Here is a 15,895-nt window from a genome sequence, read left to right as displayed (position 1 = left end):
GTATTTTAAGGAACAAAAAACTGTAAAACAGTATTGACAAAAAACAGTATAATCGTACTAAACTTGATGAGTTTTCTAAAAGGTATTAATAAGTTTAGAAAATTCTTTTAATTATAATTCCTTTGCTTCAAAAATTTGAATGTTCACGGAATTATACAAATGACAGATTCTAATTTTAATTCCAGAAAATAATAATCAAAAATCAACTCGGATATAATAACAATAAAAAGGGATTCCCATATGAACGATGTAAAAGGGATAAATGTAAACATACCTCAAGTCGCTCAGATTCATTATTTGGTAGGTAAATGAATCTTGGCCTCATTTCAGCTATACATCTAGATACTTCATTTATAGCCCGGCAACATGATGACTGGATAGTTTGATTGAAATCACCAATTATTTGTTGATGACTTCCTGAAGCAAAAAAACGTAAGGCAATACACAATTTCTCTTCAGTAGTTACAGCACTGTTTTGTAAAATATTGATGCTTAATTTCTCCTTCTCAAAGATAAAATGCATTGGAAACAAAATCACATTCATCTAACAAATCCAAATCAGAAACTCTGTCAGTGTAAATTATTCACCTCCTATCTGATATCAACTGCAATAGTTCCAATGTATCTAAATCCTCCATGTTTGTTTGAAAACTAATGTAACAGTTGTCCTTCTTGAGAACTGCGCATGCGGAAAACCGTTGATCAAATGTGATCATCGGAAGTCCATGAATCAAAAAATGGGGGAAAACAGGGGGAAATTGAAAACGGGTTTGGTGTGGTGAATACCGATTTGACTGCTGAACAGCGTTTAATCATCAGCCGATGTTTAACAACGGTTGGTGAATACGGCCGTAAATCCTCCATGTTTGTTTGAAAACTAATGTAACAGTTGTCCTTCTTGAGAACTGCGCATGCGGAAAACCGTTGATCAAATGTGATCATCGGAAGTCCATGAATCAAAAAATGGGGGAAAACAGGGGGAAATTGACAACGGGTTTGGTGTGGTGAATACCGATTTGACTGCTGAACAGCGTTTAATCATCAGCCGATGTTTAACAACGGTTGGTGAATACGGCCGATCGTATCATATCATTAATGTTAAGGAAATCCTTGAATTGAGTTGAGTAATTTAGCAACGGGGAGGAAAATGTTTGCTGTTAAAAGGAATCCATTGCTTTATAAAATTATATTTCTATGATGTATATAATATGTTGTTTTCGATCTTTTATTACAAACAATAAATTTCAAAAGCTGCTTTTTTTTTCCTTTGTAGTTTTCTATTTCAAAAATACTACAACTTTCTTCTACTTTCAACTACAACTTTCTTTCTATAACGTTTCGAAGTTAAGAAATGATTTTATTGGTTGGGAGAAACTTTAATTGCTACTGAGATTTACGAAATAAATAATTGTTCTATTAATTATAACTACAGTTTCAAGTATTGGTATAGAAAAAGGGTAATGATTGTTTGATGATTTGTCCATTACCAGCAATTTAAAATTATTGCAATTTTTCCCCATAATGTAAATTTTAAGTCTTAATAAAAATTTTTGGATGGTAATGCATAAAATCATTTTATTACATACAGTTTCATTACATTTAGTAATGAAAATTTATTTATGTGTCGTAAATTTATCCGCAATAATTTTACCAAATTAGCTTATTTCAGTACCTGATTTAATACAATTTATTATTTCATTTTGTATTATTTTATAGGAAAATATTTGCCATTTTCTTGCAATTTTTCAAAATGTTGAATTTTACCGGAATGTTTTGAAGCTTTATATTTCTTATAATCTTTATATTTCTTCATAATCTTACAAGTTTCCTTGCTTGGTTACTTTTACTGTGTTATGCTATTTGCTTACATTTTGAGAATAGAGAGGCGATTAGGTCTTTTTAAATGAAAATATCTGGTTGGTTTTCATAATCAATGTATCTGTGAAGTGTTGATATTTTTTTTTTATCTGAATACAGAAAATGTGTACCTACAGATTTGATTTAATAGACATATTTAAATATTTTGTTTTATTTATCTACTTCTGTTTTAAAATTTAAAAAAAAATGTAAAAATTCATATAAACTTTTTTTTTTTTGGAGACAAATAGAAACGTCTAGCTGTTAAATTATGTAGCATATATTAAGCCCACTTATAAAAAGTACTGTGAAAATAATTTTAAATCAAAAGTTCTGTAACCTGTTAACATTTTATACCAATGCTTTTATTTACCCTTCTTTTATTATTTGACTGAATCATCAGAATTAGAAAAAGCATTTTTGCTATTTAGAATCAGGTAGGTTTCTTGTCAGTTTAGAAAAACTATTCAAACATACTGAACATGCTTAGTAGATTAGCATTATGTCAGTAGATAATTTTTGATGGTTAACTATTGAGATGTGGTTGATACACAAGTACTAATTATTGTACTTGCAAGTTAAAAATACAGATGCATTTCTGTTTGCAGTATGAAAACTTAATCACGTCATTTTCGAATTATTTAAGAGTGTGTAAAATACATTTTTCAATGCTTTAGAGCATTTTATTTGAATACATTTAGCATTTATTTAAAAAAATACACTATATTTTCAAATTTCAACTTGTGTTTTAAGGTGAATAAGCCTTATGTCAAAGAGAAGGTTTATATCAGTAAATTATGATAGTTTATTTTTTTTATTATTATTATTATTCCTGCACATGCTTTATTTGTTGCTGAATTTAACTTTTAAAATTGTTTGTCTTCAGATGAATCATAAAATATTATGCATGATTCTATATTCAAAAAATTCTTCAAATGAATCACTTTCTGTTTGTTAAATTTGGAAAATATGGGGATTCTTCTTTCTTATTAACTTTTTTATCAATTTTTTTAAGTGTATTTCTCAATTGGTTAAGCAAATTATATTTAAAATGTGCAGCTCAAGATGTAACATATATCAATGCCTTTTTTTATAAGATTATCTTCCCCTCCCCCCTTGTGAAATAAATGAACAGTAAAAGAATGGCAAAATTATGCTTTATTGATTTGGCTAAATAATATGTATTGTGAATAGACATTGAAAGTGAAATGTTCTGTGACTTCTGTTTAGAATTTACTCTTATAATTTTTATAGTTGGAAAAAGAATGAAATAATATTCTATATTCTTTCTTATTTTAGTATTCTGGTCATACACTGTGAGGGAAAATGCAGTGTTCACTTAGACTTAAAAAGGAACTTGAAAGGTTCCGTACACAACCTGTGAGTGGCATTTCTTGTTGGCCTACTGATAATATCTACCAGTTAAAAGCAAGTAAGCTAATGTATATAAATGTAATATTCTTTTCCATTGAAAAAGATCTATTAAGGAAATTTTTGAAAGTTTAGCTATTTTTAAATGTTTAACATACAATTCCCTTTTTTTTTTTTTTCATCATACTTTTCACACTTTATTTTTTCACTTATATATTTTATTAAAATTTCCATGCTCTTATTTTAAAATCTACTCTTGCATTAATAAGAAATGATACAAATAAACTTTTGCATTAATAAGTTTATTTGTATCATTTTTTTAGTTTTGAATATTAATAATACAATATATTTCTAATTTTCTTTTTAAAGAATATATACATTTTCTAAGTATAAGCCATTTGTTTTAGTAATCTGTATTTTCTATGTTGCTGAAAAAAATCGATGTTGATAGATGAAATCGATTTTTTAAAAATTCTGAATAATATTTTAAGTGTATTTCTTAGTTCACATCACTTTAATTAGTTTAGTCATTTTTAATTTTGAAATTGTGGATAGTTTTATGCTTTACACCCTCTTAAAGAGAATTTAAAAATTTTAGTTTAACTTTAGCTGTATTATACAAAGGTTATTTTTTTTTTTTTTTCAAGGTCCGATAGGTTGCTAAATGAAAATCACTGTCAGAATCAAGAAAATTTTATATGGAACAATGTGATATAACATTAAGCTACTTTTTGACGTAATCGCTGTTCCAATTCATACCTTTGTTGCAGCATCATACCAATTTTCCAATACTTTTATCATAGAAAGCAGCCGCCTGCATTTTCAGCCAATTCTGTACGCTGGTCTGCAGCTTGTTTGTCCTCCTAGCCAGCGTTTCATGTGGGCAAAGAGATGAAAATCTAAGGGAGCTAAGTCTGAACTGTATGGTGGGTGATCAAAAACTTCTTATCCAAAACGCTCCTACAGGATCGTTGTTGCAACTGCAGCCTCGCATTGTAATGAAGAAGGATAATGCCCGACGACAATATTCCTCTTCTCTTGTTCTGAATTGTCCTTCGAAGACGTTGAAGAGTCTTGCTGTACGAAGCTGCATTGATGGTTGTGCCATGTGGCATGAATTCCACCAAGAGAACACCTTTACGGTCCCAAAAACCACTGTAGCCATACACTTTTTGGTGGAGAACGTGCGCTTGAACCTCACTGGTTTACAACTCAAGGAGTGTAAATGCACCCATTGTTTGGATTGCTCTTTCGTTTCTTCAGTTTCGTAATGGATCCATGTCTCATCTCCTGTGACAATTTTGTCCAAAAACTTATCTCTATCGTGATGGTAGCGCTGGAAGAAGGTTAATGCAGCGCCCATTCGCTCCGTTTTGTGATGGTCAGACAGTTTCTTGGGAACCCATATCGCGCAGAGTTTGCGGTATTCGAGTCTTTCACTCATGATGGTATAGAGAGCTGACCATGAAATTTCTGGAAACAAATCACTCAACCCAGAAAAGGTGAACCGGCGATTTCCGCAAATCGCCTGTTCCATGTGCTGAACAAAATCATCGGTTCACACTGGCTTCCTTCCATGGACACCTGCATCGTGAACATCTGTGTGTCTAGCATCAAAGTTCCTGCACCATTTCCGCACTTTTCTGTCGCTCATGAACATTTCTCCGTACACTTTACTCATTCGCCTATCAATTTCAGCCATATTGCTTCCTTCAGCATGGAGAAATCGAATGACTGAAAGCAACTCGCATTCAGCGGAAGACTCTATTTTTTGAAGCATGTTTATGTGCTCCCTACATACTCAGTAATGACAGCCATGAATCAACGCATTCTCTTGTCCAACTACAGACACAGTGCAAGATGTCTGCACACAGACCTAGCGGATTTTCCCGGAAGCTTTCCTTGAGAGAAAAAAATAACTAAAAAAAGCCTACAGTATATTAATTCCGCTGCCTGTATTGAGTATATCATTTACCAGTCTATTGTACCTCTTTTTTTTTTCATCGAATTCCAGCATTTTTAAAATCATCATAATATTTTTCAATTAAATATTTATCCAAGCATTTTTAAGTCCCCCCCCCCACCCTGTTTGGATAGCAATTTATCTAAGTGTGGCTTTCTCAGAAAATAAGAAATATTTTTTTTATTAAATATTTATTCTAATGAAACAATATATATGTAATGATATTTATTTCTTAATTTAATTTAAATCTTAATTTTCTAATTTGTATTTAATTATTTTTACATGTACTTTAGAAAACTGATGACTTTTGCATTTTCTTGCACTCAGAGCAAAGGAATAAAAATCCTCATTATTCACACATACCTTTTAAAGATATCTAAGATTCCTTTTCCTAAGTCCCTACACATGGGAAAGAAATCTTTATCAGAATCTCATAGTAAAATTACTAAAGGGAAAATTTTCTGACACTTAGCTCTTATAAACAGGTCTGTTTATTATTGCCCTTTTCCTGTGCTTATATATAATTTTAGTATAAATATGATATAAACATTATTAAAACTTTTTTTTTTTTTTTTTCATTTTAGGTGTAATGGGACCTGATGGCACTCCTTATGAAAATGGAGTTTTTTATATTGATATTCAAATTCCAGATAAGTAAGTATAAAGTTTAAAAAGAAAAAAAATTTTTAGAACAGATGCAGTTGTACACAAGATAATGGCCCTATGTTTAAAGTTTTACCTTGTGTGTGTGTGACTTTTTTCCTTGCTAAGGGATATGAGAATTTAAGATTAAGTACCATAAATGCCTAAATGTTAAGAGTTAAATTTTACTGAATAAATTTGATAGCCAGAAGCAAATATATAGTAAAAGTTCACACATCCAAAATAAAACTTTTCATAAGATAATTTTAACTGCTAAATAAATTGTATCAAAAATGTTAAATAGAATTTTTTTTTTTCCCCCTGTTTTTCAAGGTATCCATTTATACCACCTAATGTGCGTTTTGTGACACCAATTTACCATCCTAATGTTGATGATTCTGGAAGAATATGCCTTCCAACATTAAAATCAGCCCCACAAGTGAGTAGTTATTAAATAATTGTCTATTTATATCTATCTATCTATACTTATATAAAGCTCAATGTGTGTGTGTGTTGGCACTCTATAGGCCAGAGTGTTTGACCTACAGCTACCAAATTAGGTACATGTATACCTTGGAGGTTGGGAATGTGCACCTGGGGTCCCTTTTTTTTTTCTGAAGTTTTAATTATTAATTAAAAATTTACTTTCCCGCCAAAAAAATCTTCATTTTCCCCACCGCCAAATGAGTAAGGCTTTATTTTTTTTTCTCCCAACAGTAATGAGGCTAGGGTTAACATTTTTCGGCGGATTTTTTCAAACAATTCTGTTTATTTTCTTAATGTTTGATGCATTTAAATTTAAACATTATTAATTAATCGATCTTTTAGATTCATTCTGAAGTACTTTTGAATTAAAATGAAACAGAATAAAGGAAATTAAAAATTTGTAATCTGCATAGCGTTACCCCAACTGGCGTAGAAAAATTTGCGTTACCGTAACTGGCGTAGAAAATTCACGCATGCACATCATGTTCTGATTGTTGACAACAGATTTTCAATGGATTCGGACAATTTAAATTATTTTTAGGTTAGTTGTGTGCTTTTGTAATTAAATTGTATTTATTTTAGTTATATATTTTTTGTATATGCTTATAGTTTTAAGTACATCGTTTTTTAAGTAGTTTTTTTTAACCTGTTTTCAATGATTTAAATTATTTTTAGGTTAGTTGCATGCTTTTGTAATTAAATTGTATTTATGTTAGTTATATATTGTTTTGTATGTGCTTATAGTTTTAAGTGTATCGTTTTTTAAGTAGTTTTTTTAAACCAGTTTTTGGCCGATTATTTTAAATGATTCCTTTTATTTTTTTAGTGTTTGACGCGTTTGAAATAAAACATTGTTAATTAATCGGTCTGTCAAAATTTGAAGTTTTAAAATATTTTGATGAAGAATTTATTAAAGTAGCAATTGCATAAAATATTTAATTATTAAAATATTAACGAGCATTAAGATTGCCAAACCGGCTGGTCGTCAAAGGCGGCTAGTATTTATATAAAGCTCAATGTGTGTGTGTTGGCGATCTACAGGCCAGACCCTTTCACCTACAGCTATCAAATTTGGTACATGTATACCTTGGAGGTCGGAAATGTGCACCTGGGGTCCCTTTTTTTGAATTATTAATTAAAAATTAACTTTCCTGCCAAAAAATCTTTTTATTTTCCCCACCGCCAAATGAGTGAAGCTTCAGTTTTTTTTCCCATACTAATGAGGCTAGACTTAAGATTTTTCGGCCGATTATTTCAGACGATTCTGTTTCATTTCTTAATGTTTGATGCATTTAAATTGAACATCGTTGATTAATCGATCTTTCAGATTCATTCTGAAGTACTTTTGAATTAAAATAAAACAGAATAAAGGAAATTAAAAATTTGTAATCTGCATAGCGTTATCACAACTGGCGTAGAAAAATTCAAGCATTTGTATTACCATAACACATTAAAAATTTACACCTGTGGATTGTGTTCTGATTGTTGACTACTATTTTCAACGGATGAGGACTTAATTTAAATTATTTTTAGATTACTTGTATGCTTTTGGAATTAAATTGTATTTATGTTAGTTATATATATTTTGTATAGGCTTATAGTTTTAAGTACATCGTTTTTTAAGTAGTTTTTTTAAAACCTGTTTTCAACCGATCATTTTAAATGATTCATTTTATTTTCTTAGTGTTTGATGCATTTAAAATAAAACAATTTTAATTAATCGATCTGTTCATGATAAATCTGAGAAAATTTTGTTGACAAATTCTTGAGATATTACATAAATTAAGAAAGATATTCTTTAGTGCCCATAAAGTTTGAACAGTCAGTGGCTCTGTTTTCAGTAATCATATGATAAAAAAGTGCTTATTATATTAATTGCAGATTAATCCTTTCCATTTTAATTTAAAGCATAAATTCAACGGGAGCTATCAAAAAATTAGAGATATACATATTATGTTATGACTGAAGGCCTTTATAATATTATGAGTGAATTATATGACTATCAAAATTTGAAGTTTTAAAATATTTTGATGAAGAATCTATTAAAGTAGGAATTGCATAAAATATTTAATTATTAAAATTTAAACGAACATTAAGATTGGCGAACCGGCTGGTCGCCAAAAGCGGCTAGTAATAAATAAACTCAATGAATAATATGGCCCCTATCTTTTAATCCTCTTTTTTTTTTTTAATTATATGATCTTTTTTCTTTGGTTTTTGAAAATAAATTTAATTTAAATCTTCTACAAAAAAAATTGTTTTAATGAAACATAGTATTTCTTCCTTCTTGCATCCTCAGGATCTTTGTTGAAAGTCATTAATTTCACAATTAGCATCTTAAAAAGTTAAACCATTAGAAATATTGTAAGAAATTTAATTTATAATTTGCATTCTCTTTCTGCATAGGGTGCTTGGAAGCCTAATATGAATCTAGCTAGTATATTAGTAGACATACAGCTGCTCATGGCAGAGCCAAATTTTAATGATCCATTAAGGAGTGAAATAGTAAGTAATTTTGTTAATAAATTTTGTGAATTGTTTGTTTTTTGTTGTGATTTTATTTGTTATTGCCATGAGAATTTTTGTAAATTATCTGTAAGAGGATAAATAAATTTGAAGTTAACTTTTAATTTGTCTATTTTACTATATTAAAAAAAGTTATTTAAAGATAAATAAATTAGATAGATAAATTATTTAAAGAAATAGCTTTTCGAGAGTTAAAAACATATTCCAGTTCTTCCATTTAATGTAAGTCAAAGTTATATTACAAACTGTACTGACTTCATAAAAACAAAAGTACAAATCTTTCTATAACTGGCAATATTTCTAATCATGGTCCCGTGATACTTAAATCATATAAGCTGCTGAATATTTGTTATTTGCCTTACTCGCATATTAACTGAAAATAATAAATAATTTTGTGCACACACATATATATATATATATATATATTAGTTACGAATTTCCTGCGACGTGCTTAGAGTAAATTCAATAAGCAGAATCCTTTTAAAAAAATAAATAAAGCTATTTATTTAACAAAGACTACAAGAATAACACTGCACATTCAATAGCTCAGTCACCAGCCTACAGCTTGCTTGCTGTCTAAGGCTCCAATACAACTCCTAATCTTTCGTGCTTGTTTTTATATGCTCTCTGCCGGAAGTGACGTCACTAACAGGAAGTTATGTCATATTAGAAAAATCCAGAACCTTGGAGAGAATTCAAGAAATCAGGATCCCTCTAGAAAATTCTCTCTGTCTCCAAGGTTTCCAACTTCCGTCGCCAAAATTGGCGAAATGTCGCCAAATTTGGCGACAAAAATTAGTTGCCTAAAACATCGCCAATGAGCCAATATCTCGCCAATTTGGCGACTTGCTATTGAAATACAATGGGATACATATAACATTCATTATCATAAGACAAATTACACCAATTTACAGAATTTGTAACAATATATATATATATATATATATATATATATATATATAATTTGTTAATATAATAGGGCTGATTTGAATTTTTTTCTTTTTTTTTATATAGTCACAAGAGTATCAAACTAGCCGTGAGAGTTACATCAAGCATGCACGTGAATGCACTGTGAAACATGCTTTACAAAGTAGTAATGTAAGTTTCCACCTTTTAAAATTTCTAATATCTGCATAAGTATTCTGTAGTTGAAAATTTATCATGTCATTTTCTTTTATTTGCAATTTTATTTGAGCATATAAACTTAGCTATTTCTCTGTGAAAACAAGAATTTTTTTTTATTATTATTATTGTATTATTGTTTTTTTTAATTGCTTTAGCTTGGTAATAATCAATAACTGCTGATTTTTCTAATATCTTTTTATTGTAAGATTATATGGGTGGGGAAATCTAATAAAACCCATTAATAATTTGTACAATTTTGACTAATATGTTTATTACAGTTTAATTACTAAATTTTTGTTATGATTCCATGACATTCTTTTTGTTATTATTATTTATGAAAATGTTTAAGATAATTTCAAAAACAAATGAAATCTCATTATTAAAAAGAACATAAAATATGAACTGCATGTAACTAGCAAAACGTTTATCTATAGACAATTATTTAGGGTTGTATCTGTAGACCATCATTTACATTACAGCTTGATAATTTTTTTTTTTTAATCCATACTCAAGAATTTATATCTCAGAAAAATGCATTATATTTTTCCAACCATTATCATTTATAGATCTTTATATGAATGAAGGCCCATCGTTTTGTTGAATATTAGATAAGAGTGATTCATACATTAGTAGATTATTTTTGTTTTTGTGCATTAAATCATTATTTTATGTGGAAAAAGAATATGCGGCATATGAACCATTTTTTAAAAACATTTGCATCTCGGTGCCCCCCCCCCTCCAAATTATAATTTAGTGTGCAACTACTATTGAAATATTAAGATACAAAAGAAGCTTTTGTCTATTTCTATACAAAATTAATAAGAATTTTAATGCGGTTTCTGAAATCAACTTACTTTGAATTGATTTATATCCACTCCACGATAATTATCAAGACATAATATTTATTAATAATAATTCAATTGAAATGAGAGACTTTATTGTTACCTCATAGAAATTTACATGAAGAAGCCTTTTAATAATTGTGGTATATATTTATTTAAATTATTGAATTTTAAGAACATTATTTCTGTAGTTCTTAAATGGAGGAAAATTAATAACAAAATAGGAAAAAAATATCAGTATGACGAAATCGTGAAAAAGTACCCAATGGCAAACTTAACCATAAACAGTACCCTACTCTGACTTTGAGAATGGTTTTAACCCTAATCCTAATTTTAACACTCAAATTAAGATATTTCATTCGAATAACAAAATTTATGAAGTATTTTCATATACTAAAAGAATACTGCAATGATTGATTACTTTATTAAAAAAATATGCATTTATTCATGCATAAATTAAACCATATAATATATTTCATTGAAATGTATTAATATATCATTCCAATTTTGTTTATTATATGTATTAAATAGAATTGGAGATTCATAAAATAGTGTTTTCTCTCAGTAGTTTTTGATAAATAACTATATTTAACTGAAAATTAACAAATGATGTATCATTTGCATCAGTATGGAAGATCTCTATTGCTACAGTTGTTTGCTTTTTGAGGTATAATTTTAATCTGTAATCCTTTTCATCTCTATTGTTTTGCATTATTGCAGCTTATGAGTATTTTTATTATATTTTTTTTCCCCTGTCTTTCCCAATTCTGCAGAGACATGTATTTATCTCCCCTTGAACTATATCAGAATTTTAAATATAACAATCAACAGCTATTTAACTATTTGAGGAAATTATCCTGTTTTCAAAGATTATATTATATTTGAGATGCTTTTATTGTTTGTTTTGTTTTGTTTAAAATTTCTTTTTGTAAATTCCTTCATGAGGAAGCATTTACAAAGGAAATTTCAGATGGCAAATGTTTTATTTTTAATTTTGTGAGCACCAGAAAAGTTTTTGGATTTATTGTGATTTAATCTTTCTTTAGCATTGCTGCTATACTATCAGTAGCTCCTTTATCACAACCAGCTTTATAATTTACATAACATGTAATCAATTTTTTCCCTGTATATTTTATGTACAGGCTATCAAAAGGAGGGGGACTGATTGACTAAAACATTAAAATTTAGCAATTCCTATACTGGTTGGAAATTGTGCTTCATATTGCTGCAAGAGTACAAAAAGAAATAAACCTAATTGTCTTACCAATACAAAGAACTCTTGCATCAAGAGAAACTTGAGTACAAGATTCCCTATAATGAAAGTTTGCATACATAATTTGTTGAAAATCAATTTGCAAAAGAGCTTCAGCTGATTCCAAAATATTTTTGCCCGCTTTATAGGCTAGGAATTGTTGATTAATGTTGAAAACATGTTTTTTTATACTGTATTAAATCTGTTTTAAACTATTCAGTTAACAGTCCTAGATACTTCCTTTCCCTCTTTAAATATCTTTCTTTATAGCATATTATCTTTTCTGAAAATATTAATGCTGTAGTAGATAATAAGTTTAGTTAACTACAATTAGCAAATAATATCAGCCTTTGTCTTCAGTCAAATCTGTGACTAGTAACAAGTATGGCAAGTAATAGATTTGGAATTTAAATCAAATAAAATAAAAATAATTGACACATGATTTGTAATGTAGATAAGAATATAGATATCTTTTAATGCCATCAAGTTATTAGGGCTTAAACACACTAAAAACAAATATTATTTTAATACTAAAAATTATGGTGAGGGACATGGCAAAGAAAAAAAAAAATGTCAAATCTTGCTATTATCACAATGCTTCTTAACTGAAGGAAAGATAATCACTTGAATAGATATGTGATTAGCTTACCAATATCACTGAATATGTGGTACCATGTTAAGCGGCCAAAATTTGTTTTGCCTTATTTTAAAGGCTAATTTAAATAAATGGATAAAAATAGACAGATTTGCAAAAGCTCAATTTTTTTTTAAATTTATGACTCAATAAGTTTTGTACTTTTTTTTTAAATTTTTAATTGTAGAAATGTTTAGTATGGTCTTTTTTATGCTATGCATTTTTAAGATTGAATTTCAGATTATTATTATTTTTTGTTATTATCATTGTTTTTCATTTATTTATTTTTGGTACAGTATATGCAACCAAAATTTGGCCCAGATATAATAAATACATTCATGTGCTTTCATTTGATCATAACTACTTCAAAATTTAGTAATTGCTGTTTATATATTGTTTTTGTAAACATTATAAAATTACTTCAGTATAATGTCAGTCAAAACAATTTTTTTCCCCTTCAGATTTGTTTCAATAAAATTTAAAATTTTGAAGATAATCATTATTAAAACTTGTAATAAAAGAATGTATATGATTATCTTGATTTGGAGAATAATATGATGATTCAATTATGTGTCTGTCTGGAATTCGAAATTAAAAGATGGTCTATTCTTTATCATTGATATGTAACTTTAAAATTGAATATTAATCAAATAGTTTGAATTTAATGGAGTTAAAGTGGGGATAAATCCTATAACAACTGTTGCACATTTTATCAAAAGAGAAAAAAATAAAGGGAAAATAATTATGGCATTGATTTTTTTTATGTATATTTTTAAGTAAAATGCATAATGGTAATTCTCAAAATTCCATATTCTCACACTGCAGGAGTTTTATGCGCTGTACTCAATAAGTAAATATTTGTTTACAAAGTGCATTAATAATAGATAGATAGCAGTATAATCACTAAGCATAAGCATATTAATATAATGTATGCCAATATTTCTTATGATATTTTGTATTTGTGTGCTCTCTAATGTGTACAATGAACATAATGAAAAGTATACATTAAACTATAGGCTTTTTTTTAATCTAAAAGATTTTATACATTGTTATAAAATTAAGTACATAAGACTATGACTATTAGTTTTATATTAAAATAGAATAATGATTTAATTTAAGACTGATAATTTAAAGTAAAGTAATAACATAAAATCCAGATTGAACAATAATTTGATTTAAAATTTAATATTGGTTTGATATGAATTCGTTAAATTCTGATATATTTGCTAACAATAGATTTTTTTAAAATGTAAATTTTGCATTTGAAATAATGCTTAATTATCAATAAATTTTTTTTATATATATTTTAGGAATTGCCTGGAATTGCAGTATCTGATTCTTGTAAACAGCTTTCTAGTTCTGTTAAACATGCTGCTGAAGATGGTGATTCACCAAATTCTAAAAAGAAAAAAGTGTGAATGAATTATTCGAGTTCAAATGTATACCAAGAGCTTATATTGATAGTTTATACTTTTTGATTGATATAAATATTTGAAATCTGTATTTTTATCATGTTACTTTTGTAAAGTTTTATGTTTCAATTTTTTAAAATATATTCTTTGTCATTTATTTCGATGTAATAAGTACTAAAGAGTAAATTTCAGGAATGATAAATTCTTATTTAAAAATATCAAATAAAAACTTAAAAATGTGATTTTATATATTTAATTCTCTTGAATGACTGTAAAAGTAGTTTCATTGATAACTGCCAACATAATCATCCTCCTGGTGAAGTTACTGTATTCACTTAGAGGTATTTATTTTTATAAGTTTTGAATACAGAATCGGAAATAGAGAGCAATCTGTATCTAGTGTTTTTTTAAACTTAAAAAATTAATATTATAATTTCTGTACAAATTGAAGATTATGTCCATGAATATAACATAAACATTCTAATAAAATAAAATCTATATTTTAACTGTAAACCAAAGTTTTATTGATTCATTTTTAAAAAAATCTATTTATGGTTGTTCAATGCATATTAAAGATTTTGAGAGGGGGGTTGTATTTTACAACGTCTGTGAAAATAATTTTGAAATAGTTTGATGCAAAGAATTCAGGGATTGATCTAATTAACCAAACTCTTTCTAACTTTGAATTAATTATCTGATTCAAGTGGGGTGGACATGCTGCGATTTCTCATATTTAATATTCTACTCCAAAGCCAATCCGACAAAATACACACTGTGATACCAAATATTGTTGTTCATTAAAATGAGCATATCTCCGAAAACTCTGGCATATGATAAAACAGGAAAGTTAAGAAAAGCCTCAAGGTTTCGCCCAGCTACCATTCTGGATAATGTGCACATTGTAATCCACTTTCCTTATTCCTTACTACATTCATGCATTTGTAAGTTTTCATGTGTGAAATTAAAATTAATTCTCAGACTTGACTTAACTCATTTGTGAATAAAAGCTAACACCTTTTGCTGCTATTCTACTTGTGAGGCTTATTCTTGTCTCTCCATTTCCTCCATATTTAAAAAAATCTTACCATGAGATTTATACCTCTTTAAACTGTGTATATGATAGCTACTTACATTTTTGCTAAGTAGTCAGATTAATTTATCGTATATACACATGGAAGTGATTTCATACAGTCTGTATATACATGTCTTACCGAACTATGGTTTTCTACTATTTTGTGAGTTATTGTGTACATTTCAGGATTTTGGGCTTATATTGCTGTATATATGTGTGGCCATGACCATTTCTAATAGTGTGGAATTGGTTTTAAAATCAACAAATTATACTTTGTAACATGTCAAAGAAATATGAAACCCCTTTCCAGTTTATCTATTGTTGGAAAAGGTTTTCTGGTAAATCATGAAGTTGAGATATAATTTAAAATTATTCTACAAAATGAGCTTATTGTTTCCCAAATTAAACAGTATAATTTGAGAATTCCAGTTTATATATATATATATATTTCTCCTAAAAAATTGCTTGTAATTACTTTCCTGTGTGGATAGTCTTCTTTCAAATATCTTTGAAAAATTTCAGTAGATTTCTATTAGTAGATTAGAGGATAATATTGCGGAAAATAATTTGATTTTGTAATACTACTTAGCAGTGTGACAGGTGGAAGGCACAGTTACGTTAGATGAGTACCATTAAAGATTGCTGTTATGGAAGTAAAAATTCTTAATGTTTAACTCTTAAAAATTTTGAAAAATTAAACAGTATATATTTTT

At 28.1% G+C, this 15,895-nt stretch overlaps 1 protein-coding gene across 3 annotated transcripts; it reads left to right on the top strand.

Moving 5' to 3' along the window:
• Window positions 1-1,320: 1,320 nt before the first annotated feature.
• Window positions 1,321-14,201, top strand: LOC129967115 (ubiquitin-conjugating enzyme E2 T-like). 3 transcript variants are annotated; one of them, XM_056081793.1, is made up of 7 exons: window positions 1,321-1,457; window positions 3,157-3,289; window positions 5,776-5,845; window positions 6,167-6,272; window positions 8,726-8,824; window positions 9,860-9,943; window positions 14,009-14,201. In XM_056081793.1, exons 2-7 carry the CDS (start codon window positions 3,184-3,186, stop codon window positions 14,114-14,116), a joined length of 573 nt encoding a protein of 190 aa, XP_055937768.1. In that variant the 5' UTR covers window positions 1,321-1,457; window positions 3,157-3,183; the 3' UTR covers window positions 14,117-14,201. The 3 variants fall into 3 exon arrangements, with proteins under 3 accessions (XP_055937768.1, XP_055937769.1, XP_055937770.1); XM_056081794.1 differs by lacking the exon at window positions 1,321-1,457 and adding an exon at window positions 1,459-1,557; XM_056081795.1 differs by lacking the exon at window positions 1,321-1,457 and having other exon boundaries at window positions 3,156-3,285.
• The last annotated feature ends 1,694 nt before the right edge of the window (window positions 14,202-15,895 follow it).

The sequence above is a fragment of the Argiope bruennichi genome, chromosome 4, assembly GCF_947563725.1.
Source record: "Argiope bruennichi chromosome 4, qqArgBrue1.1, whole genome shotgun sequence".
NCBI classification, from domain to species: domain Eukaryota; kingdom Metazoa; phylum Arthropoda; class Arachnida; order Araneae; family Araneidae; genus Argiope; species Argiope bruennichi.
Note: the sequence above shows the minus strand (reverse complement) of the source record. Positions and strands in the feature narration are given on the sequence as shown.

Bases quoted from the DNA above. Each gene is read 5' to 3' on its own strand.
- LOC129967115 (XM_056081793.1), top strand. From the start codon at position 3,184: ATGCAGTGTTCACTTAGACTTAAAAAGGAACTTGAAAGGTTCCGTACA. The intron at 6,273-8,725 runs GTGAGTAGTTAT...CTTTCTGCATAG, and splicing joins CATTAAAATCAGCCCCACAA to GGTGCTTGGAAGCCTAATAT. The intron at 8,825-9,859 runs GTAAGTAATTTT...TTTTTTATATAG, and splicing joins ATCCATTAAGGAGTGAAATA to TCACAAGAGTATCAAACTAG.